At 47.6% G+C, this 23000-nt stretch overlaps 1 protein-coding gene across 15 annotated transcripts in view; it reads left to right on the forward strand.

Annotated features, from left to right (window-relative positions):
• Positions 1–96: 96 nt before the first annotated feature.
• IKZF1 (IKAROS family zinc finger 1) overlaps positions 97–23000 on the forward strand; it is a 77795-nt gene continuing 54891 nt past the window's right edge. For all 15 annotated transcript variants that reach the window (XM_068549853.1, XM_068549868.1, XM_068549854.1 and 12 more), the window contains exons 1-2: positions 97–136; positions 8356–8475. In XM_068549853.1, the coding sequence (XP_068405954.1) occupies positions 97–136; positions 8356–8475 (160 nt within the window). The remainder of the gene's footprint in view (positions 137–8355; positions 8476–23000) is intronic.

The raw sequence follows: 23000 nt of genomic DNA on the forward strand, positions 1-23000 counted from the left end.
GCTCAGCCCTTATCTCTCTTTCTCTCTCTCGTATCTTAGGAGTAATTTGCTTTCAACTAAAATCCCTTCCTCTCTTTCTCAGATAACCCGAGGACCATGGATGCTGATGAGGGTCAAGACATGTCCCAAGTTTCAGGTGAGAGCTGGTGAGATGCCCATATGGGGAGTACAGGAAGACCGCTCCAGTGGGCACCCAAAGCCAAGGTGCTTGCTGGGGGGCGGGGGAGGAAGAGGGCTGTTCTGCCAGAGGAAAGGCCAAGATGGAATTGGTATCCATGTTTCACCTCAGCTCTTAGAGATTATCCCAGTGTGGCAACCTAGACAGAAAAATCTCCATCCCAGATAAAACTGGTTTTCCTGTTACATCTGCGAGCAACTTGGAAAGGATTCAATCTATGTTGATACTCTTGGGGAGGAAAAAGGACGGATGACCTGCCCTAGAGTCCAAACACAGGCCAATGAAGGTGCTTGAAAGAGAGAGAGAAAGATGGACGGAGGAGGGGGAAGGGAGACAAGGAGAAAGTAGATTGGAAAACAGAGTTTGGGGCACAATTCAGGATATTTGTTAAACGTGGCAACAACATTGCCCCAGTCACCATAGGTTTATTTCAAGCCCTATTGGACATAGCTCCTCCCATCCCGGGAGACCCAGGGCCTGGGGCAGTCCTGGGAGATGAGGCCCAAGGTTGGATCATGCTGTCCTGCTGGGCGATGCCGTGCGGTGGACCCCCAGCCGGTCTAGCCAAGCCTGCCCAGCTCCGTATTCATGGGCCCAGTAAGCCCACTGTCTGGCTAGCCCTGAACCTGGATGTGTCAGCAGCAGTCGGGTTTTCAGTATTTTATATTCTCCAGTCTCAGGCCCATGGTCAATCCCAGGTAAGCCTCTCTGCTAGAATGGCCCATGTGGTCCTCTGGGCATGGCCAACCTGCCCCCACTGGTTTCCAAGTTGTGACTGAATTCTGCGTCTGGGCCTCGGTCCGTCCTGGTGATGGAGATCAAGGCTGGCTGCCACTCTGCCTGCCAGCTGCTCCCGGGAGATGAGCAGGAGGGGAGACTCAAGTTCCCTCAACCTGGAGACGGCCTGCTGCAGCCCACGGTCCCCCCTGCTCTGTCCCTGCCACTCCTGTCATTTAGAAAGTCTGGATTGAACTCTCCAGGCTGTGAAGTACCAGCAGACGCCTGGCTTTTCAGCTGTGGCGTGTAGGCAGTTGATGGACAGTTGGTGGACGTGAACACTGGTCAACACGTTTGGCCTTAATCTGTAGAAACGAAAGTTGTGTTGGAGGAATCAGCCCAGGAGACATGCCTCGCACACAGGCACGGGGCGTTTCTGCCGATGCTTGCTGCAGCGTTGGTGCTGACACTGGAAAACTTTGGTCCCTCCATGCCCTTGTTCGTTCAGCTCTGAACAGTGAGGGCCATCTGAACACAGCCATGTGGAAAGACATCCAAGATGCATGTGAAGGTGCGAAAAGCGTGTTTCAGGATGATGTGCAGAGTATGATCCCATCCTTTGAAATGAAAACATATCTCACACACACACACACACACACACACACACACACACTTTCCACATGCCTGTATATACGTTTAGGAAAATTCTGGAGTGATACTTATTAAACATGCACTTCCTCTTGGAAGACTGAGGATGGAAGGAAGGGATGGGTTAGAGCAGAAGGGGACGGAGACTTTGGTTTTTCATCTTCTGCCTTTCAGCATTATTTGGATTTATTTCCCTTAAACACATACTTTGTTTCTTAAATGTAAGTAGAACAGCAACAACAATAAAACTATTTAAAAAAACAAAAATTTTTGCTCTTTGGAGCCTCTCCTTCGGCTTGGCCGGGATCTGATAGCTGCTGGTAGATGCAGTCTGAGCTGAAGGAGAGGTAAGTCCCATTCCCTGGAATTGCAGACCATGGCTAGAGGTGATGAGAGGGTCAGAAACACGGGATGTTAAACATCCCAAAGGTGCAAAGAGACCCCTTTGTGGTTTCTGATCCTCTGTGTTCCCTTGTCACCTTCTTCTTGGGTGACTTCCAGATTGGCATCTTACATGATGCATTGAGGAGGAGACCCCTTGGATCCATGCAGACTCTGCTGTCCCAAAGGCAAAGCCGAAAGCCCGAGCCTGGGCTGGCATCTCTAGAAAGTTTTGTAGGAGAATGGCCAGTCAATATTCTGATCCCCTCTATTGGTAACAAACATAACAAAACCCCATTTTCTTCTCCTATTTTTCTTGCCCTTAACATCATGCTAAACACTCAATTTGTTTGGAAGTGGCTAAAGAGAAGGTTGGCAGGGGGTGGAGTCAAGAATGAAGTTGGCCTGAAAAAGCCAACTCTTCTTTGGTTTAAAAAAAGATTCAAGATTTGGTCTGAAATTTAGTTTTGTATACTCCTAGCAAAGGAAATGCTACTTCTAGTACTTTACACAAATAGTCCTTTGGATTGTGTTAAGCTTGGAGCATTCTAAACAGAGATTAGAGCATTTAAAGAGTTGTGCCCTTTTTTAAAATTTATTTATTTCATTTATTCATTTTTTTTTTTTTGGCTGCGTTGGGTCTTCATTGCTGCACGCGGGCTTTCTCTAGTTGCGGCAAGCGGGGGCTACTCTTCATTGTGGTGCGTGGGCTTCTCATTGCGGTGGCTTCTCTTGTTGCAGTGGCTTCTCTTGTTGCGGAGCATGGGCTCTAGAGCGCAGGCTCAGTAGTTGTGGCGCACGGGCTTAGTTGCTCTGCGTCATGTGGGATCTTCCCAGACCAGGACTCGAACCCGTGTCCCCTGCGTTGGCAGGCGGATTCTTAAGCACTACGCCACCAGGGAAGCCCAAATTGTGCCATTTTTACTAAAGATTTGAAGCATACTTTTTCTACTTGTTGCTGCTTCTCCAATACAATCCTTATAATGATCACTTTTCCTTTTTGATTTCTAAAATGGAGGAAGGTGGCAGTTAGTTGTAGAATAAGGATGTACCTTTAGCCAAACAGAAGTTGAATTCTTGATTTATATGAGGAATATGTTCTGAATCATCCCCTTTTCCCACAAAATTATTCCTTGTTATGTGCTGCTCCCAAAAAAGAAAAATAGATTTTTTTCTAAGTTGAACCCTATGAAATTGCCACTATCATAGGTAAAAAAAGTTCCCACATCAGCAATTTCATAGGAGTCCACCTAATCTATATGCACTGCTCCCTTGAAAAATAGAGAAGTACTTAATACTCAACTTTTTTTTCAAACTACCTGTTTCTTTCTTCCCTGGGATTTATCCTAAATGTGGACTGAGCCCTGGTTTACAGGGTCTTGCCTATAGTAGACACTCAATAAATATTTACCCACTTGCATCCACCAGAGTCAGGAAATGCTGTTGAATAGGCTTGAAGGAGAGTGTGTCTAAAGCAAAGCCTCCTTTCCTTTAGGGCACATCTCCTTCATTCTTTGGGTAAGTTTTCTATTCCTTTCTCTGTCTCTTTTTTCTTTGGCACACTTTCCAAATTATTGGTTATGCATGTGGTTTATGGTTTGCTTTGGGTTCCAAGGGAAGAGGCAGCCTGTGGGAGGACGGGAATTGTGAGGCCCGTATCAGCACCTCATCTGTGCCTCCAGCTCTGAGACCTGACACCGTTCTCCATGCCTCCTGGACCACTGTGTGTCCTCTGCAAAATGGGGGACTGGAGCCAGTTGAGCTTAGAGGATGCTCAGGTTCCCGGGGCCCTATAGGATGTTTTCTTAGTGGTTGTTTGTAATGTTCGTTGGAACAAGGAAACAAGAACTGTGCTCTGTAGACATCCATTGCCTGCCTGGGAAATGAGGCTCATCTATGTTGAAGTGTCAGTGCAAATGTTAATCAGAGTAAATCACATTGATTGAGTGCTTGAGATTTACCAAACACCGCCCTCAGCATTTTTCTCCTTTCAACTTTACAAGACCCCCGTGAAGAAGATACAGGGACCATCTTCAATTCACAGGGAGCTGAGACTCACAGTTTCAATAACCGATCAGAAGTCCTACGGGAGCCAGACATGGCGCTGAATAGGAGCTTCCCCACTATTCTGTAGAGTCTATTTTCTGAGTTTTTATTTACCCCCAGGAATTATGTTCTCCTGGGTAATTGTGCATAGTAAAAACTCATCCACTAGGGAGAAAGGGAATCACAGAACTTTGTTGGGTGAATTATAATCTACTTGAGGAATATTTGCTTGCTGTTGATAAGCTAATTATACAATTTTCTCATCTAATTTGCCCAAAATGCTTCTCATAGGTAAAGCTTTATTTGAAACATGGGTAGTAGGTAACTTACATAGAAATTGGTAAGAAGTTTCTTTCATTTTTCTAAATAAGTAAAATGACCTCTCACCTCCTAAATTCTTCCATTTCAATACCTGATTTCTCACTGTCTACAGTTGTGTGTGTCTGTGTGACATTGTACATGCACTTAGGGGACATATGGGCACTTGGTGCTGTGCATACCTCTTTCTATAGGATGTTACATTTACAAAATAATACCATAAGCTTATTTAGCATATTAGCATCCATACACTTTATTATTTTATCCTCACAACAACCTTGTGAGCTAAGCCCAAATCATGTTTTTTAGCCTCATTTTACTCTTGAGGAAAGAGTCTTAAAGAGGTGACTTATTATGGAATCTGTCTTATAATTGGTCAATGAGCTGTACCCCGTGTCAACTAACTTCTGGTCACAGTGTGTTACTATCTGCTATGTGTTGACTTGATTTAATAACTTCATTTTCTTATCTTTTATCATGGTGTTATATTTTATACCTGGTGTTGTATTTTAAGTGGTTAACTGGGTAAATTGGTTTAAAATCAACACATAAAAATATGTTTGCTCCCCATGAAGGTTTTGATGAAGTGGTGGAGGTTCATCTTGGAAATCTCCAGCAGGGAAAGGAACCCAGGGTCGCTGAGTACCAAGGCTCAAGCCAGTGATTAATGCCTCAGTAGCCGCTGCTCAAACTTGGGGGCTTTTAGGCAAATCAGATGAGCTCTTAAAAACCATCACAGAGTGCAGGCGAGGTGAGGCTGAATTCCAGCAGGGCTCGTGACAGGCACGCGGCTGTCTCACCTCGCTCTCTTCCAGTACTGACTTTTTACCAGATGCCCCTGCACACGCCGAGACTGATGTTTTATTCTCGCTTCTTCTGCATGGGGAGCTCCTATTGATCGACCCGACCCAGGGTATTTAGAATCATGGTCCCTACTGTTTCCATTATTCCTTTTTCTCCCCCGTGTAGGAAACAATGAAAGTGCTGAGATGCTGCAGGACGGCTGGGCTGTACCTCAGCACAGGAGCCCAGCCAGACGGAGGCACGCCTAGGATCTCACCAAGTTCTAGTTGGTCTTGTTCCCAAGAAACGAATCAGCTAAATTTGAAAAAAGATTATGTGGATGCATTTTTCACATGAATGGAGGAGAGAGACCACATCCCTTCACTGGATAAATCCCGATTCTTTATGATGCTCCCTTGGTTTCCTCGTGCCCGGGTATCTAAATTGATCCCAGAGTTCTCCAATGTTAAGGAAGCTCAGAATAAAAAACAAAGCAAAACATGAATACAGTCTAGTTTCTCAGTGTCCCGCTCCCAGCCCGTAACCATGACAGCTGGTTAATCAGAAACGTGTGCAAACGTGCACACCCCACACTCTGCACCTTTAAGGATCCGGTCAGTTTGTTGGGCCAGAGTTCCCATGGTCAGTTCTGTGGAGGCTCCTTGGGGGTCTTCACAGAAGCAAGTGGCCTGGGCCTCTGGTCTTTCAGCCTCCCTACCCTGCAGTGTCCCCACTTTACGCAGAAGATGGGTTTCGTATTTTGAAGTTCTGTGTAAGAACTAGAGATTTTCACCCGAAGTGAAGTAAGTCAGACAGAGAAAGATGAATATCATATGGTATCGCTTATATGCGAAATCTAAAATATGACGCAAATCAACATACCCATGAAACAGAAACAAACTCACAGACGTAGAAAACAAACTTATGGTTATCAAAGGGGAAAGGGGGGAGAGATAAATTAGGAGTTTGGAATTAACAGATACACACTACTATACATAAAGTAGATGAACAACGGGGTCCTACTATATAGCACAGGGAACTATATTCAATATCTTCTAATAACCTATAATGGAAAAGAATCTGTAAAAGAATATGTGTGTGTGTGTGTATATGTATAACTGAATCACTTTGCTGTATACCTGAAACTAACACAATATTGTAAATCAACTTTACTTCAATAATTTAAAAAAAATATTATTCTTACCAAAAAAAAATTGAAAAAGAGTCCTCTGACCACCTCCCTGAAGTCCTCGAGGTTTGAAGACCATAACTCTAGGAAATCAGAAGGAAAAAAGAAGGAAAAGTCAGTTGGTCATATGCTTCCTGCGGGCTCCTGTTCAGAGCTTTGGCCCATTTATGAAGTAGGTGAACAGTAGTAACACTGCGTCTTTAGCTGTTGCTACTTTTAAAGTCTTCCTTTTAGGGCGATGAAAATATTACTGATGTAATGCACATTTAGTGTAACACGAGCACTTCAATCAATTTCTCTCTGGCCTTTGGCTTTTCCTTGGGAAATTCTTATCATCCTGCCCCACCTTTAACTATCCATCTTGTACTGGCTATCCAAATATACCCAATAATGCTCTTTCTGAAAATACGCCAATTGAGATAATTACAGCTAAGCTGGAATATTAAACTGTGATGTCTGTTTGCTAGAGAATGCGATACTGTTCCCCAAAGCATCGCCTTGGTGCCTTGCAGCTTCTATTTTAAATTATTCCTGGAAGGGTCGTCTCCTATGCTGGGGATGCTTGCACTGGTCCTGCCCATCCCATGAAGGGTTGTGTCGCTTTTGCAGGTGGTTTATTCAAACAAACAGGACAGTTTCACACTCTGCCTCGCCCTGTCTTCCAGGCTCGCCCTCATCATCATCTGTGCACTCTCCTGCAGGTCTGGGCTTCCGTGCAGGAATATCCTTTGTCTGGGACGCCAGGTTGCCAGCCCAGCCCGCAACCCGCAATCCCAGCCCATCCCTTTTCCACGAACCTTCCTTGAGGCTCCTCATCCCTGCTTGTCTTCCACAGCAGTGCTCATGGGCTATTCTGCATCCACTGGGGGCCTCACCAGCTCTTTCCTTGCCTGGGTCTATTGTCTCCTAACTCAATTTTAGGTAACATCTATGTTAGAAGGTACAGGGGTTTCCATTTCAAAGGAGAAGGAGTATTTTCTACACATCTAGGCTTCCCAGTATTGAGTTCCTGGGAGTGGGAATGATCTCCCCATTTCTAGAGCTTCCAATGAAACATTATAATATCGTCAAAAATAGATTCGGGCATCCTGTAAAACCCTGTCTCATTTGGTAAATCCTACTTTGTGAAGCAACTTCTGGAGTTGTGTGGATTCTGTTTTGTTTTCATATTTTGAGGATAAAAATTCCTGGTGGCAGACTCTCTGTGCAGGTGGGGCAGAATCGTGTTGATTCCCTGTTCATCCTCCTTCCAGGCTTCCCGGCCCCATCAAGTTAATCAAATCGGTCGGCTGGCAAAATACCTACCCCCTGGCTCTTGAAAAGAGAGTGAACAGACCCAGAATGTGTAGCTCTGAGCAAGATGCTCAATCTGGTGACCTTAAAAACGAAATAATATGAGGGTGTGGTGAGCAGGCTTGTAGGAGGGTAAAGTGGAACAAACTTACAGGGGAAAATTTGGCCCTAACACGTGAAGAGGCTTAAAAATGTGGATACCTTTTGACCCAGGCATAAAACTCCTGGGGTTTATACTATGGTGGTTCTTAAAAACGTGGGCAGAAGCTGTCTGTTTGGAGGTTTACCACAATGTTGTTTCATAAAAAAAAAAAAAAAAGATTGAACACAATCTAAGTTCAAAAGTAGAAAAAGGATTTAAATAAATCCTAGTGTGCCCATGCAATGAAGTATTACACAGACACCACAAAGTTATGGAAGTAGGGCCACTGGTTATGAGAATGTCTAAAAAGTACAGTTTATTTTGATCAAGAAAATATGTCACCACGCCTTATGCATAATATATAAGTATCCATGTATGTGTACACACACGCACACACACCACAGTTTTAATAGTGGTGATCTCTAGGTGATATGTATTTTTCACATCTGCGTCCTCTCAGTTTTGGGTGTGGCAATGATATTATTTTATAAAAAGGAAAGCAGGTTCTAATCCCCAGAGAGAAACGTGAACTCAATCCAGTAACTCGAATGAAGCCAAGCCACGGTGAGGCCCAGGCTGTCCCTGCTGGCCCATCGCAGTGACCACCACCCCCGGGGTGACCATGTCCCCAGAAGCTCAAGCTCCTAATTGTCTCCTCAGGGAAGGAAAGCCCCCCGGTGAGTGACACCCCCGACGATGGCGATGAACCCATGCCTGTCCCTGAAGACCTTTCCACCACGTCTGGAGGCCAGCAGAGCTCCAAGGGTGACAGAGGACTGGGTAAGTGGCCTCCTGTCCACAGACTGTCACGTGCTCTAGTCCTCCTGAACCTTTGTCTCTTTATAGTCATTTCACCTGTGGTTTCCCCTCAACCCCCATGTCAAGGAAACACAAGATGCAGGATGGGGCCCTATTGTATGAAGGACGGGAGACCCAGCTCAGTGTGGCGTTGAGCCCTATGTGAGGAGCAATGTGGCCAAGCTGAGGAGCTTCCCCCAAAGCAGTCATGTCACTGGCCTTCTGTCCTCAGCGCACTGCAGCAATATCCAATTTTATGGATTGTAGATAGGGAAAATTATCCATTTTATGTGTAATGGCAATAGGGCTGTTCATTTTCATAGCTTTGGTTTAGAAGGAGCCAAATCTGGCCATTTTAAGTTATCCTTATTTCTTGAATGTCCAATTTAACTGAAAGTAGAAAATTTGACAAATAGAAAATTTTTAATGTTAAAAATAAATCTAGATAATCTTGACTAGCAGACATTTACGTGCCTTCTCCATAAAAGAATGTATATGGAAGTATCTGCAATCTCTCCCCTGGTTAACCTACCCAGGCTACAGTTCATGGTGAGAAATCTTAATCCACCCTCTTTAAGAAAACGGAGGCCCAGAGACATTCAGTGAATTAGCCAAGGTCACATAGCAGAGTCAGAAGGAGACTCAATTTCTGACTCAAAGACTGGTTTTCACTCCATTATACCCTATTCTCATCAGCTAAAGAGTCAACAGTTCCTTGGAATACCTATCTTTTTTCTTTTTATAAAGAAAAAACTGTGATGTTGAGAGCCACTCATCTGCACAAAAGAGTATCAGGAAGGGTACACAGGTGGAAATAAGGTAGGACAGGTAGATCTCATGTGGGTCAGCTCATAAGAGCCACAGCCAAGGAGGGCACATGTGTAAAGTTCGCGGGGTTCTGAAAATCGCCAGTTATTTTCCTGTAGGACATCCTAATGTGATAACTAAAAGACATAGTTTGTATGTCTTCATGTGTCTTGGAAACCAAATAGACTCTGGGTATTATGGTTCTTCTGTTTCAATTTAGCTATACAATTAGCTGTACAAACAGACAAAGATAGTGGCTAAAGTCCTTTGATGTAGATGAACCAAGAAAACAAGTACATTTCTGAATTCCTTTTCCCTGTTAGAAAATGTATATGTGGGTGAGTAGGGGGAGAGAAGAAGGTTTGTGGATCTTGCCCTTTGTTCCACACACATCCTTTCAGGGTTTCCCAAAGCTGAGACACAAAAGGGCATGCTTTGTTGTAATTGATGCTTTTATGTTTAAGATTGTCTTCTGTTTATTACCAGAGGTACTGGTTTGTCATACACCCTGTACTGCTGCAAAGTTTCCTTTCAAGACACATTTACATAAACTAAAAGATCAAATTTAAATAAAAACATTAGGACAATGAGGGTGTGTATACATGATAAAAATTTGCAAAGGCTCAGGGAGCAAAAGCCAGAAGAAATTATGTGGATACGTACCCACTAGCCATTTAAATGAACCGAGAACCCAGACATCAGAGTTAGGACTCCGGGGTCATTGTGGAGAATCTGGGGAGCCCCCCCACCCACCCCTGCGCACTGAAATCCCTGCAGCTGCTGTGCAGGCTGACAGCCATAGGCACCTTGGGCAACCTGTAGAGAACTGAAAGTCGGGCTGGTTCCTGGAGAGTGAAGAAGAGTCCACTCGGTGTAGGTAAACAAGCCTTCGTTATAAATGCCTTCGCGTTCTAAATATACCACCCCTTAAGAACTTCAGGTCGTGGGTGATCTGCCTTGGTCAGAGGTCATCAAGGCCCTGGTTCCAAGACTGCGTTCTGGTGGTGAGATTCAGGCTGGGTCCTGACAGAGCCCGTGCAGGTGTGGCTGGTACAGCTGGGGGTGTGATCTCCCACAGGCTCTTCCCTGTGCTTCCTCGCCATGCGACACCATGCTCACCCACTTCTCCTTTCAGCATAAGGTTTCTAAAAACTGAATTTCAGAGTTGTAAAACTTCAAACACCCAAGAATCCTCTTTCCTTGGTTTGTAAATAGCGGCTGCCGTGTGGACAGGCAGGGAAAGTGGTTGGAAGTGGGGGCCAGGGACAGAGGAGTGATGGGTCACTGCCAGGAAGCTAGAAAGGACAGAAGCACAGACTACAGGAGCAGACAGCGGGCAGGTTTAAGGAGACAGGTGAGTGGGAGAGAATCCCAGAAGACCAAGGAGTAGAGAGAAGCATCAAGGAAATCGACTACTGTTCATGCTCGGCCACTGAGCTTTAGAAACCATCCTTTATGGTTTTTGAAGGAAATCAGCTGGCTTGAGTAGGCGGTGGTAAGTTGTTTATTAAAGTAATGCATCCTAGGTAGCACTGAACAAATGAAGTATGTCAATAGCATTAGGAGACCACTTTAAAAGATGGGGAATTAGAAGCTGGAAGGAGAAGGAAAGGCACTCAAAGGCATGTTGCGTCAGCTCCCTGGGAAGAAAGCAAAGGAAGGAGGGTCAGGGGACAGACAACAGGAAGCAGGAGCCCCTCCCTGCTTGGGGGCCCCTCCCTGCTCGGGGGGGCCCCTCCCTTCACAGAAGCAGGAGCAGCACAGCACAAAAAGGAAGCAGGCGCCAGGGAGAAGGCACCGGGGCTGTAAAGGGTGGGGAGGATGGTGGGGAGGGCGGAGGCTGGCCCAGGAGAAGCTGCACCTGGGAGGGGAAGGGTGGAGCCTGGACCCCTCCCAGGCAGACCTCTGAGCCTTGGTGCCCTCATTTCAAACTGGCGGCAGCATCAGAACTCAGCTCACAGAATGGTCTCCAGGGTTAACTGAAAACATGCAAACACGCTTTGCTGAAGACAGAATAACAAAGTCAAAAAGTAAAGCAGACAGTAAAAGGCAGAAAAAGATCTTTTAAAGGTTTATATGGGCAGAGTAAAGGAGCCTGTTGTAGCTTCCCCTGAGAGAAGGGAAAGAGAATGGATAAGATTTGCAACCCCAGGAATAGAAGGGGAATTTATTAATTAAAAAAATGTGATCCAGAGAACAAGCAAACTGAAAACACAGCCAAGAAGACGGGGGAGGGATCAGTTAGGAGAGGGCAAGACCAAGAGAGAGACTGAGGTGCTAGCTACCCCCAGACCCAAGGTCCAGTCAAGGGTGCTGGCTCCTCCGGTGGAAATGTCAAGGAGAAATGGCGAGAGGCCAAAAGATGGGAAAAGATGGGAAAGTCTTAGGTGATAATAGATCACTGGGTGTCTGTTTTAGAAAGAGCCAAGGGATGCTTTTGAAAAGCTCTGAGCCCTCGTTACCAGTTTTAGACAAATCTAATCCCAACCAGGAGAACAGACCTGAGTAATGAACAAGTTGTTGGGAAAGGTAGAAACCAGCCCCCTAAGAAGGGGAGGTAGCATCTCACTGGTGGCAGGTCATTCCCAGCATGAGAAAAGTAATGATTTTGCACCGCAAGCCTTCCCCCAGTCTTGAGGGAAGTCCTGTAGGACTGTGTGGAAAGGTGGTCAGAGGAATAAGGCCAGGCCAAGGCTGTTGCTCTCATCTGGCTCCATTTTCTTCTGGGTCTGAATAAGAGGAAGCAAGGGTCTGAAGTGCAGCATGAAGAATGTAAGATAGACACAGGAGAGAACTTCCTGGCCATGAGGGATTTAGTCATCAGGACAGTCTACTTAATGAGATGCTAGCTCGTTCTTCTGAAGTGGTCTCTTTAAAAATGAGAGAAATCTCGCCTCTCTGAAGTGGTTGTGTATGAAACTGGTAAAACGGAGGATGCACTCAGTGACCTCCTAAGGCATCCCCCAAATTTACTCAATCACTCATGGCAGGTGCCCTAGAGAAGTGGAAAATGGGTCGAGAGTTCTTCTGACAGCTGTTGACCAGGGGTGATTAAAAGTGTCTTGTGCAGAAATGATGTCAGGACAGGCGTCTAACAGGACAGATAAGCATTGTGAGTAAAGGAAGGAAAAGCTTAGTTCTTTTCCTCCTTTATTCAATAACCCATACGTTGCTTTCTTCCCTCGGGCATGGATTTTTACCCATTACTGCCTTGCTCTCCCTTTGCTTGTGTGGGTTTCCGTCCTAAAATTGGGCAGGGGTCCTCCAGCTCCCGAATGCTATCAGTAAGTGCACAGGCGTGGAGAGGAAGAGTGAGAATACCAGGCTGGCTGGTTCCAGCCCCAAGAGAGACTGTGAATAAAGTCAGAAGCCCCTTCCCCTTTGAGTGTAGATGGCTGGCAGGGAAGGAGGCTTGCTGGGCTGGAGCAGAGGAGACAGGGAGAGGCCAGAGGTGGAGAAGAGAGATTTGAGGCCAGAAAACCAGATGGTACCCTAAGAGAGATGCCTGGCAAGGTTAGGATTTAGAGTAGAATCAAAGGGAAGACCCAGGGGCAGAAGCCCAGTATTGCCCAGGGGGTGGTTGAATTAGCCGACGGCCAAAGACTCGAGGCTGGTTTGAGGTTGAAGGAGGCTTTCCAAACGGCTCGGCTCCATGGACAGACAATCAGGATGACCTTGTGTAGTAGTCACTCGAATGCAGAGGGAGGTGTGAGGTTGGGTGCCTTTGAATACGGGGCGATGACGTGTGTTTGTGCGTACCCTGCCACATTCTAGAATGTTCTTCCCTTGCTCACTTAACAGGACCTACGCCCAGAGTAGGGCGGCGACAGCCATTGTTTCCTGGGTGGTTTATTGTAGGACCTAATTCCTGCAGGTCACACCCCCCCAGAGTGGTGTTTGGAGCATTCTTGAAGCTGAATTCTTGCGTCAGCTTGGGTCCTTGGGTCCTTCCCTTGGAAGACTTTGACCAGGGTTTGATTCACCCTGGCAAAAATGGAAAGAAAAAAAAAAGTAGAAAAAAAAAAAAGCCTGGCATTCTTCCCCCTGGAATCCAGGAAAATGACTGTGTCTACACATAAATTCTCTTTTTTGGTCCATTCACTTGAAATAAACATTGCTTTATTCCATCATGAGTTCCAGACCTGGAGTGTGAATCGTAAGAGGATTCATATATTTTTCACTGGTGATTCTGGTACCAGACCTCACTTTTGTTTTAAAGCTCTAGGCAGGGCACCAAGACGGTGGCAGGACGGTGGGTGAGGGTTGTAACACCTCTCCACAGCCTGGGTGGATGGCAGATGCTGGAGAGCGTTTTTCACAGTGGAAAACAGTGGGCTTTGGTCTAGTTGGAGCTGGGGCGCTGGCGTTTGAGTACGGATGCTGCGCCCGCTTATCTAATCAGCAGTTAGAGGAAGTCGTTTTTATCTGTGCCATGCATCTCCTCTGAACCGAGAAACCCCATTTGAGCTCGGGAGAACTATTATCTCACAGCATCTGAGCATTGGCTGCAGCTGGGCTCGAGCTTGTCGGGATGGGATGTGCGCTGTGAAGCAGTCGCACAGAGAAAACCGTCCAGGGCTGAACTCCATCCAGGGCTCGGGTATCTTGGTTTCCAGTTTTCTTCTGAGGAGCAGCTCAAAGCATGTCATTTAGATTCGTGTTCACGTCTCTGTTTTATTTAGTTCCTTACTCCTTTTCGTAGTTGACGCATTGTGCAGTGCTTTTGATGGAGCACCTTTTAAAGATTCTGTCCTCTTCATCTTCCGATTTGCTGTCTCTGCCCGGGGTGCCTGGTGAAGACCACAGAGGTGACCATACGTCACCAAACCAAGAGGAGGCCAGTTGGAAAGATTCTCATTTTCCTGAATTTCCCAAAATGTGAGACACAGCATCAAAAAAAAAAAAAAAAAATTTTGCCTACTGTCTAAGTCTTTCAAGTTTTGAAGAGGGACTATTACACAGCAGTTTCATTGCTTCCCATTTAAAAGTAAATGTTAAGTTTCTTCTGACCTCTGTTTTGTGGGTCAGCGCAAAACACTTGGAAATCATGATCTTTGTGGAACATCATGACACGTTGGTACACGAAATTAAAATAAGTGATTGTGTGCTGCATGGGGTACCATCCTGTACTGGGTTTTGGTATATAAGGTGGGACCAGGCAGCAGAGGCTTCTGTGTGTAGTGTGTGCAGTGTCTGTGGGGTGTGTGTGTGTCGGGTGTGTGTGTGTGTGTGTGTGTGTCCTGAGTGGTAGTCAACAAGACACCACAGTGGGTCGCCTGGAGGAGCAACTCTGCTCCTGGGACCCTGCTGCAGGGATTCCGTCCTGCTGGCCCTGGCAGGTCACCTCCCTGCGGGGTGAGGGCATCACCTTGCCCATCGGTGTAACCTAGGGCGAGCGCCAGGGGGGCGGCGGGGCCGCGAGGTAGCGGCATCCGTGCAGCGGCAGCCGTGGGGGTCATCATCATCCGTCAGGCGTGCTCGCTGTGAGATCTCTGCGGGATCTGGACACCAGATGAGCACGTGCTCAGGTCACCTCCTGGCAGGTGACTTCGGGGAGAAGCACCAAGGCGGTGACCTCACAAGACGCCGAAAATTCCCAAGAAAGAAGGCACACAGGAAGCAGCACGTGATCGGTGTGGCAAGGCCCGAGGGTCTCAGCAAACTCCGGGTCCTTCCCGGCGGCTGGAGAGGGCGGGATACGAGGAAAGGCCTGGCTGGAGGGTGGAGGGCTCGTGAAGGTCCCCCCACCAACCCCGCCGTGGTGAGGGCCGGCCCACCGGGAGGATGTGCGTGGGGACGAGGGGCTCGCGGCGCTGAGCTGTCAGGTCATCTGAGGGCCAGTGTGTCCTGCTTGTACTCGGAGGTCAGCGACCACACGGTTGGAAGCTGTCAAGGTGTGTGCGACCGACAGCAGGGCCCCTGCTGGAGGCCAGGCTGCTCTGGGCCCCGCCCCTCCTGTCACCTCCCTACTGGGTTCACTTTAGGATTTGGGACCTCACCGTTTAGGTTGGCTTTGTGCTTTGTTTGAACGTGTGTTCTGTGACTCTTAGGACATGAGCACCTTCCATTCAATAACAGTAATATTGACTGAGCCCTTCTCCCTGGCTGGCTGATGCAGCCGCTGCCTTGCAGACCTTAGCAGTTACACCTTGCAGACTAATAGCACAGCGCCGTAAGGCATGGCAGAGCGCTCACAGGGACATCAAGTTTTCTCTAAAGAAAGTGGACAGAAGGGCTTGTTCCCTGCTGGGCTGGGGAGTGGGGCGATGGGGAGACTCAGGGAGCTGAAGTTCTCACAGAGGCGAGAAGGTGAGTCATGTTTGACCTTAGGAAACGGGTGGTGGGTGGGAGGAGCAGAAGGGGGTGGGCAAAGTCACAGCAAGGGCCCCCGAGGCCAGCTCTGGGAACGAGCGGTGGGGTTTGGAGGGGACCCTGCAAAGTGTTTCCTCCAGACCTGAGTGCTGGCAAGATCATCTGGTGACAGCAAACAGGGAGAGATGTCCTGTGCCTGAGCCGGGAGGGGCCGGGTGGGGAGGTGATTCCCAGCAGCGGCCACGGCGTGTGTGACCACGTGGCGTGGGCACGCGAGCGAAGGGACTGCAGCAGTTCTCTTAACAGAACGGGAGATGGACACAGAGTTGGCGTTGACTGGAAGTCCGTTGACAGTTTGTAGCCAGGGAACTGTCTGGAAGGCAGGACACGGGAGGGGTGGACAGAGCTGGTCCGGCTATGCCAGGAGGGAGGCTGAGCGCCAGGGCCTTGGGAATACATGTGTGTGATTGTCTGGAAGAGAAAGCAAGGGAGGAAGCAGAGAACGAGTTGCTTGATTCGGGTACAATTTTCTGGAAAGAAACATGGTGTAGAAGTTACCAGGGTAGAGATTTTAGGGAAGATGTGAAGCATGAAAGGGTGGATGGAGGGGCTGGGAAGGGGCCATCAGGAGATGGGTGGTAGCTTCCCAGAGGGCTCGGCAGGGGTGGAGGCCCAGATCGAAACGCAGGGTAGCAGGAGGGGCCGCGGAGCTCAGGCAGCCGGCAGACAGTAGGGATGCAGGGGGGAGCCGGGAGCAGGCTGAGAGGATGCAGCCGGGGAGGGAGCTCAGGGTGGCCTGTGTCAGAGGAGGACAGTTAAACCTGTTAGAAGGCAGAGAGGAGGGAGTGACTGGAGAGAAAGGACTAACACATGACAGCGCAGTGGAGCCCCAGCGCAGGCAGGACCAGCCATCCAGGGGCTGGGCCGGGGTCTCTGCCTTGTGCTGCCCCCCACCAGGCCCCTGTGACCCTCTCCCCTCCTGCATTCAGTCTGCATTCAGAAATGCCACGTCAGAGGGGCCCTCCCTGACCTAAAGTGGCAGCGCCAACCTCTCGCTGTTCACCTGTCCCCACTTGCAGGGAGAGCGCGCCCCTGGGCTTTGCTCACTGCATCCCAGCATCCGGTGGGTGCCCAGGATGTGGGCACCGAATGCACGGGATGGTGGCCCGGCTTTCTCAGGCAGAGAGCTGGCAGAACAGCAGAGAGAGCTTTTCAGTTGAGGGGGAGGAATTTAAGGCTGCACCCGAATTTAAGGTTCATCACATGGATTTTTTAGGCCCCTTTTCTCAACGGGCGCCATCGGTATTTGGGCCAGAGAGGCCATCCTGGGCTGACTGTCCCTCCCCACCAGGGGCTGTTTAGCCACCTGTGTCCCACCTCAGCCCGCTCATCGTGATGCCCAGGGGTCACCACGTTTCCCAGCTGAGAACCATCTAACCAGATCACCGTCATCCTCACGTGGTTCCGTGTGTCCACTCACGCGAGCTTCACACTGCAGAAAGGCGTTTTGTTGACTGTTTAAGATTTTTTACTACAGTCAGTAGTGTGCCAGAACCGCAAGTATGACTTTTTTAAAAAGGGAATAATCTATAGAAAAACGGGGCCCGGAGAGGTTGGACTACCCCGAGCCTGGCATTTCCAACCACGCTTCCAGTTTTCTTTTTTTGTTTGTTTATTTGTCTTATTTTATTTATTTATTTTTTATACAGCAAGTTCTTATTAGTTCTCTATTTTATACATATTAGTGTATATATGGCAATCCCAATCTCCCAGTTCATCCCACTACCACCACCCCGCCCCCGCCCCTGCTTTCCCTCCTTGGTGTCCATACGTTTGTTCTCTACATCTGTGTCTTTTATGTCTGCGTTGCGAACTGGTTCATCTGTACCATTTTTCTAGATTCCACATGTATGCATTAATATACAGTAGTTTCATTTCATGTCTCCAAAGGAGTGTGTGAACTCGGAAACGCTGGTTATTTTTACAAAGAGAAACCGGTGATCGGCTTCTGTCCATCTTCTTCTGACAACCTAAATTCAGGATCACACTGTACCTAGTTGGTTTCCTGAGGGAAATAAAGATAGATTCTTACCTATCAGAGTAGAGAGATAAACAGTATGTTCTGTTCTAGGGTTTTGGTCCCCATTTTATTCTCTGCTTTGTTCCATCTGTGTTGAAAGCATACTTAGCTCTGGGGATAAAACAACCAACCGACATTTCGTTAACTTTCCTTCTACATGGGGTTTCAGAAAGAAATGGAAAAAAAAAAAAAAAAAAAAAGCTTTTGAGCTGTGGTTGCCAGTTGCCACCTGTCCTATCTGGTTAGGACATTTCTGATTTGGGAAGTGTAAATATAACCCAGAAAAAAAAAAAAGCTTCCCCTCCTTTTATGCAAAAGTAGAAGCCTAAGCAGAGCCGAGCCCTAACCATTGCCCTGTAAAGTTTCCACAGTACCAGTTCGATGAGATGAAAACACTTGCTCGGTTGAGCCAGGCCCCAGGAAGCCGCCTTCCTGGTCCCACAGCCGTGGGGCGGGGTTGAAGCCGAGCCCACTGTAGCCGCCAGATAAGCCCAGCACCCTGCAAGGTCTTAGCAGGAACTACAGTTCACACGTTACCGCAGAGCCGCTCAAAATTGTAAACCCTTTGCCTGTTAGGACTTGGCGGGGGACAGGAGCTTACAGGCAACTAGGAGACTGTCTTCAGGTTCTCGGGCTGGAGTCAAAGCTTCCAGGCTCTCGTTATCTATTGGTAGCCGGAGGACTACCGTGATTGGAAGGGTTTACACCAAAGAAATGGGCAAATTAGGAATTTTTTCTTTTTTTTTTTTTTGAGAGCTGGTGTACCTGCATACAGTGGCTTAACTATGGTTGTAATGTCTTGACAGCTCCAGTGGAAAGCAGGAATTATCTTGCTGATGGCTGTGTGGGGTGGGGGTTTTTTGGAGGGGGTGTTAGGGAAGACTCAGCCTGTTGGGGAGACCGGGGGCGGTGAGGGGTAAATGCAGCTTGTCCAACACGAGTTGATTCCAAGTGACGCTTTGCTGTTGATGTCACAAACTGGAAATGTCACAGCAACTAGATTCTCTGTATTAATAAGTAGAATGCTGCTTCAGCAGTTTAGTTTTGCTGCTGGGGGAGTGTGATTAGAAAGGATTCTGTGTCTTATTTATGAGATAGTATTATTATTATTATTGCTGTTATTTCGGTTTGAAGAACTTTAAATGCAAAGCGAGACTTGTCTGCATTCCATCAATATGTTGCTAAATTACAGTGATTTTTCCAGGAAAGCACTGGCTTCACGCTGTTCTTCAAAACACATGGGATTGAACTTGGTCTTCTCAAAAAATGTTTTGGTATTGAGTTCCTTGGATGAAACACAACCCTGAGATGTGGGTGCAGATCTGGGAGGTGACCTCTGTGGTGGTCCCTAAGTAGGTGGTGGCTTCACTGGGACATTTTCTCAACAAGGGCTCAGCAATGTGTGAGCGGCCTGGGGAGCGATTGGAAAGCTAATCGCCATTGGAGGACCAGAGAGGCTCTTCCCAACATTCCCGCTCGAAGCGCCTGACCCTGGCAGCAGCTGGATTAACGGAAGAGTCTTCGTGCCCTACTTTGAGGAGTGAGTTTAGCTGAAAGGATCTTTCAGCAGGTCTAGGGCGTGTCTTGCGAGGCTGCCTGCCAGGAGAGCACTTCCCCTGCAGGGGATGTGGCTGCAGGCTGTTGATTTCCACTGAAATCACCCGGGCCTGATTCCGGTGAAGCCCTGAACATCCGGTGTCTTCCCCGCAGGGCGGGGTGTGATGGACGGAAGGCCTGCAACCCCGGGGCCTCGCTGTGCTGACAGAGCGCGTGGCAAAGGCGGCCACTTTCCTTTTCAGAATGAAGGACTGCCACACTAGAGGTGAAATCCTGCTGAAATGAGAAAAGGACTTTTATGACAGCCCTGCAGGCAGCTCTGTGATTATTTTTATTGTTATTCTTGGAATCTGGCAGAATTTTGCTCCTGTCGCAATATCTCTACTCTCTCCAGTTAAACGCGGTAACAATAAAAATATGACTTCGCCTGTACTCCCCCCAGCACTTCTGATGGCCTCTGTCCCCCTCCCCCGTAATGTTAAACGATGACGATTAACTATTATCCGGTATAGAGAGCACTTAGGTAATCTTAGCGTTACGGTTCAAGCGGCCTTTGGCGAAATTCATGTTCAGTAGATAATGCTGTGGTTTTAAGCGAGAAGAGAAAAGAGAAGAGAAGAGAAGAGAAATTATTTTGTCATGATCAACACTTACAATTTTAAAGAAGTGCTGTTATTACAAATATGTGGACTCACTGCTGATTTTTATACTTGAAGCCGGAGCTATAGGTGTTAACGGTTAAGGGTTCATTTGTTTGTTTTTCCCATTTCAATAGCTTTTTTATTTTTTTTATTACTGATGAAGTATCTCCTAACAAGGCATCCTTAAAATCAGCCTGCCCTGTGCATGCACACACATGCACACTCTCTGCAGGGTAGGTGTGGGGTCCTTCCAGCCAGGTCCTCACAGACAGCTGGACTCCAAGCCTTCTGAGACACGGTGACCTTGAACAGCCCTTGTTTGGGGAAAGGTTTCATGGATGAAGGACAGCCAGCATTTCTGGGACGTATTTGTGAAATCTGGGAATCACCTGTTCCAGGGTAGCACTGTGCATGGAATATAAGGAGACTCACATAGGTAATTCTCAATTTTCTAGGAGTCACATGATAAAAGAAAAATGGCACAGGTGGGACAAATTTTTACATATATTTTATTTAACACCGTATGCCCCAAATTTTATTATTTAAACGTGCTCTCAGTATAGACAATCATTAATGACCATTTTACCCCTTTTTTCTACTGAGTCTTTGAAACCCAGTGTGTATTTGAGGCTTACAGCACATCTCGGTTTGGATTGCCCATGTTTCAAGGCTCAGAAGCCTCCTGTGTCCAGGGGCTACCTACGGGATGGAGCAGATCTGGGATTCTATGGAAGTACGTGTCATTATATCATAGAAAACCTTTTACAATTAATTCTTGCTGAGATTAAGCCCCAAACTAGTTAATCATCCACTCTCTAAAGTAGTTTTTAAATCAGTTTTATCTTCAAAACATTTTCTCAATTGTCATCACAAAGGAATTGGAAATTTTTCATTTTAGTTCTTCTGGTTTTGGCCACATTTGATTTAGAGAAAACCTAGGTCCAGTTCAATTATTTTTTACATCATTTGGATTTACTTAACGTATCTCTGTTTCAGCCATAGGTTTTGTAGGTATTTGATTAAGTACAAAGTAATAAGAATAAAGCAACATGTAAACATGTAAAATAAAATAGTTTTCCAAAGCATAGCAGCTGAATGAAATACAGAAATCTACTATTTTTTTCTTGTTTTAGTTTTCAGCCATTCATTTTATTCTCATGCACTCTCTATGGTCATTTTGGGTGGTGGGAAATCCTTTTGAATGTTTTGAAGCAAGGCAACTGTTTTATAGACGTAAGGCACATTTCCATGAGTGCCATTAGGACAGGCACCACGTGAACTGAGCTCCACAACCGGGCACCGTCGTATTGGTGAACTTGTTTGCAAAAACTGTGGAGAATGAAGCTTCTTGATAACTTCCTAAAAGATGCTACTGCAACCTGATGAAGCAATGGGGCAGAGGTGGTAAAGGAGAGGCTTTTTTCTTTTATTGTAATGTGGGAAAGGGAAGCAGCCGGTGCCTGTACTGCACCCTGAGAAAACAAGCCTGGGGTTTCATCTCGCCACCAGGTCCTGATGCCCGTGCATGGGGCACCCTGGCACGCAGCCAGGCTGAGCTGTGTGCAAGCCAGACCCCAGCCTTCCTGTGCAAGGATGCCTCATGCTTACTTACTGCCTCGCTTCTTGCATCTCAGGAGACAGCGTGTGCTTGTGTGGCTGCTAGGTTTCCTGAGCACAGCAGATCCAAAGAGCCACAGAGGCAGCACTGTGGCTTTGATTGTGCTGTCACTCTCTGAGGCTTTTTTTTCTTTCTTTCCTCCTGTCTTTCTTTCCTTCTCTCTCTCTTTCTTTCTTTCCTTCTCTCTCCCTTTCTTCCTTCCTTCCTTACTTTCTTCCGTCCTTTCTTTCTTTCTTTCTTTCTTTCTTTCCTTTCTTTCTTTCTTTCTTTCTTTCTTCCTTCCTTTCTTTCTTTCTTTCTTTCTTTGTTTCTTTCTTTCCTTCTTTCTTTCCTTTCTTCCTGTCTTTCTTTCCTTCCTTCCTTCTCTCTCTCTTTCTTTCTTTCCTTCCTTCCTTCCATCTTTTCTTTCTTTCCTTTTTTCCCTCCCTCCCTTCCTTCCTTTTCTCCCTCTCCCCTCCTTCCTCTTCTCCCTCTCCCCTCCTTCCTCTTCTTCTCCCTCTCCCCTCCTTCCTCCTCTTCTACCTCTCCCCTCCTTCCTCTTCTTCTCCCTCTCCCCTCCTTCCTCTTCTTCTCCCTCTCCCCTGCTTCCTCTTCTTCTCCCTCTCCCCTCCTTCCTCCTCTTCTCCCTCTCCCCTCCTTCCTCCTCTTCTCCCTCTCCCCTCCTTCCTCTTCTTCTCCCTCTCCCCTCCTTCCTCCTCTTCTCCCTCTCCCTTCCTTCCTCTTCTTCTCCCTCTCCCCTCCTTCCTCTTCTTCTCCCTCTCCCCTGCTTCCTCTTCTTCTCCCTCTCCCCTCCTTCCTCTTCTTCTCCCTCTCCCCTCCTTCCTCTTCTTCTCCCTCTCCCCTCCTTCCTCTTCTTCTCCCTCTCCCCTCCTTCCTCTTCTTCTCCCTCTCCCCTCCTTCCTCCTCTTCTCCCTCTCCCCTCCTTCCTCCTCTTCTACCTCTCCCCTCCTTCCTCTTCTTCTCCCTCTCCCCTCCTTCCTCCTCTTCTCCCTCTCCCCTCCTTCCTCTTCTTCTCCCTCTCCCCTCCTTCCTCTTCTTCTCCCTCTCCCCTCCTTCCTCTTCTTCTCCCTCTCCCCTCCTTCCTCCTCTTCTCCCTCTCCCCTCCTTCCTCCTCTTCTCCCTCTCCCCTCCTTCCTCTTCTTCTCCCTCTCCCCTCCTTCCTCTTCTTCTCCCTCTCCCCTCCTTCCTCCTCTTCTCCCTCTCCCCTCCTTCCTCCTCTTCTCTCTCTCCCCTCCTTCCTCTTCTTCTCCCTCTCCCCTCCTTCCTCCTCTTCTCCCTCTCCCCTCCTTCCTCTTCTTCTCCCTTTCCCTCCTTCCTCTTCTTCTCCCTCTCCCCTGCTTCCTCTTCTTCTCCCTCTCCCCTGCTTCCTCTTCTTCTCCCTCTCCCCTCCTTCCTCTTCTTCTCCCTCTCCCCCTCCTTCCTCCTCTTCTCCCTCTCCCCTCCTTCCTCCTCTTCTACCTCTCCCCTCCTTCCTCCTCTTCTCCCTCTCCCA

This window comes from Eschrichtius robustus, chromosome 8 (genome assembly GCF_028021215.1).
Source record: "Eschrichtius robustus isolate mEscRob2 chromosome 8, mEscRob2.pri, whole genome shotgun sequence".
In the NCBI taxonomy this organism is placed as follows: Eukaryota; Metazoa; Chordata; class Mammalia; order Artiodactyla; family Eschrichtiidae; genus Eschrichtius; species Eschrichtius robustus.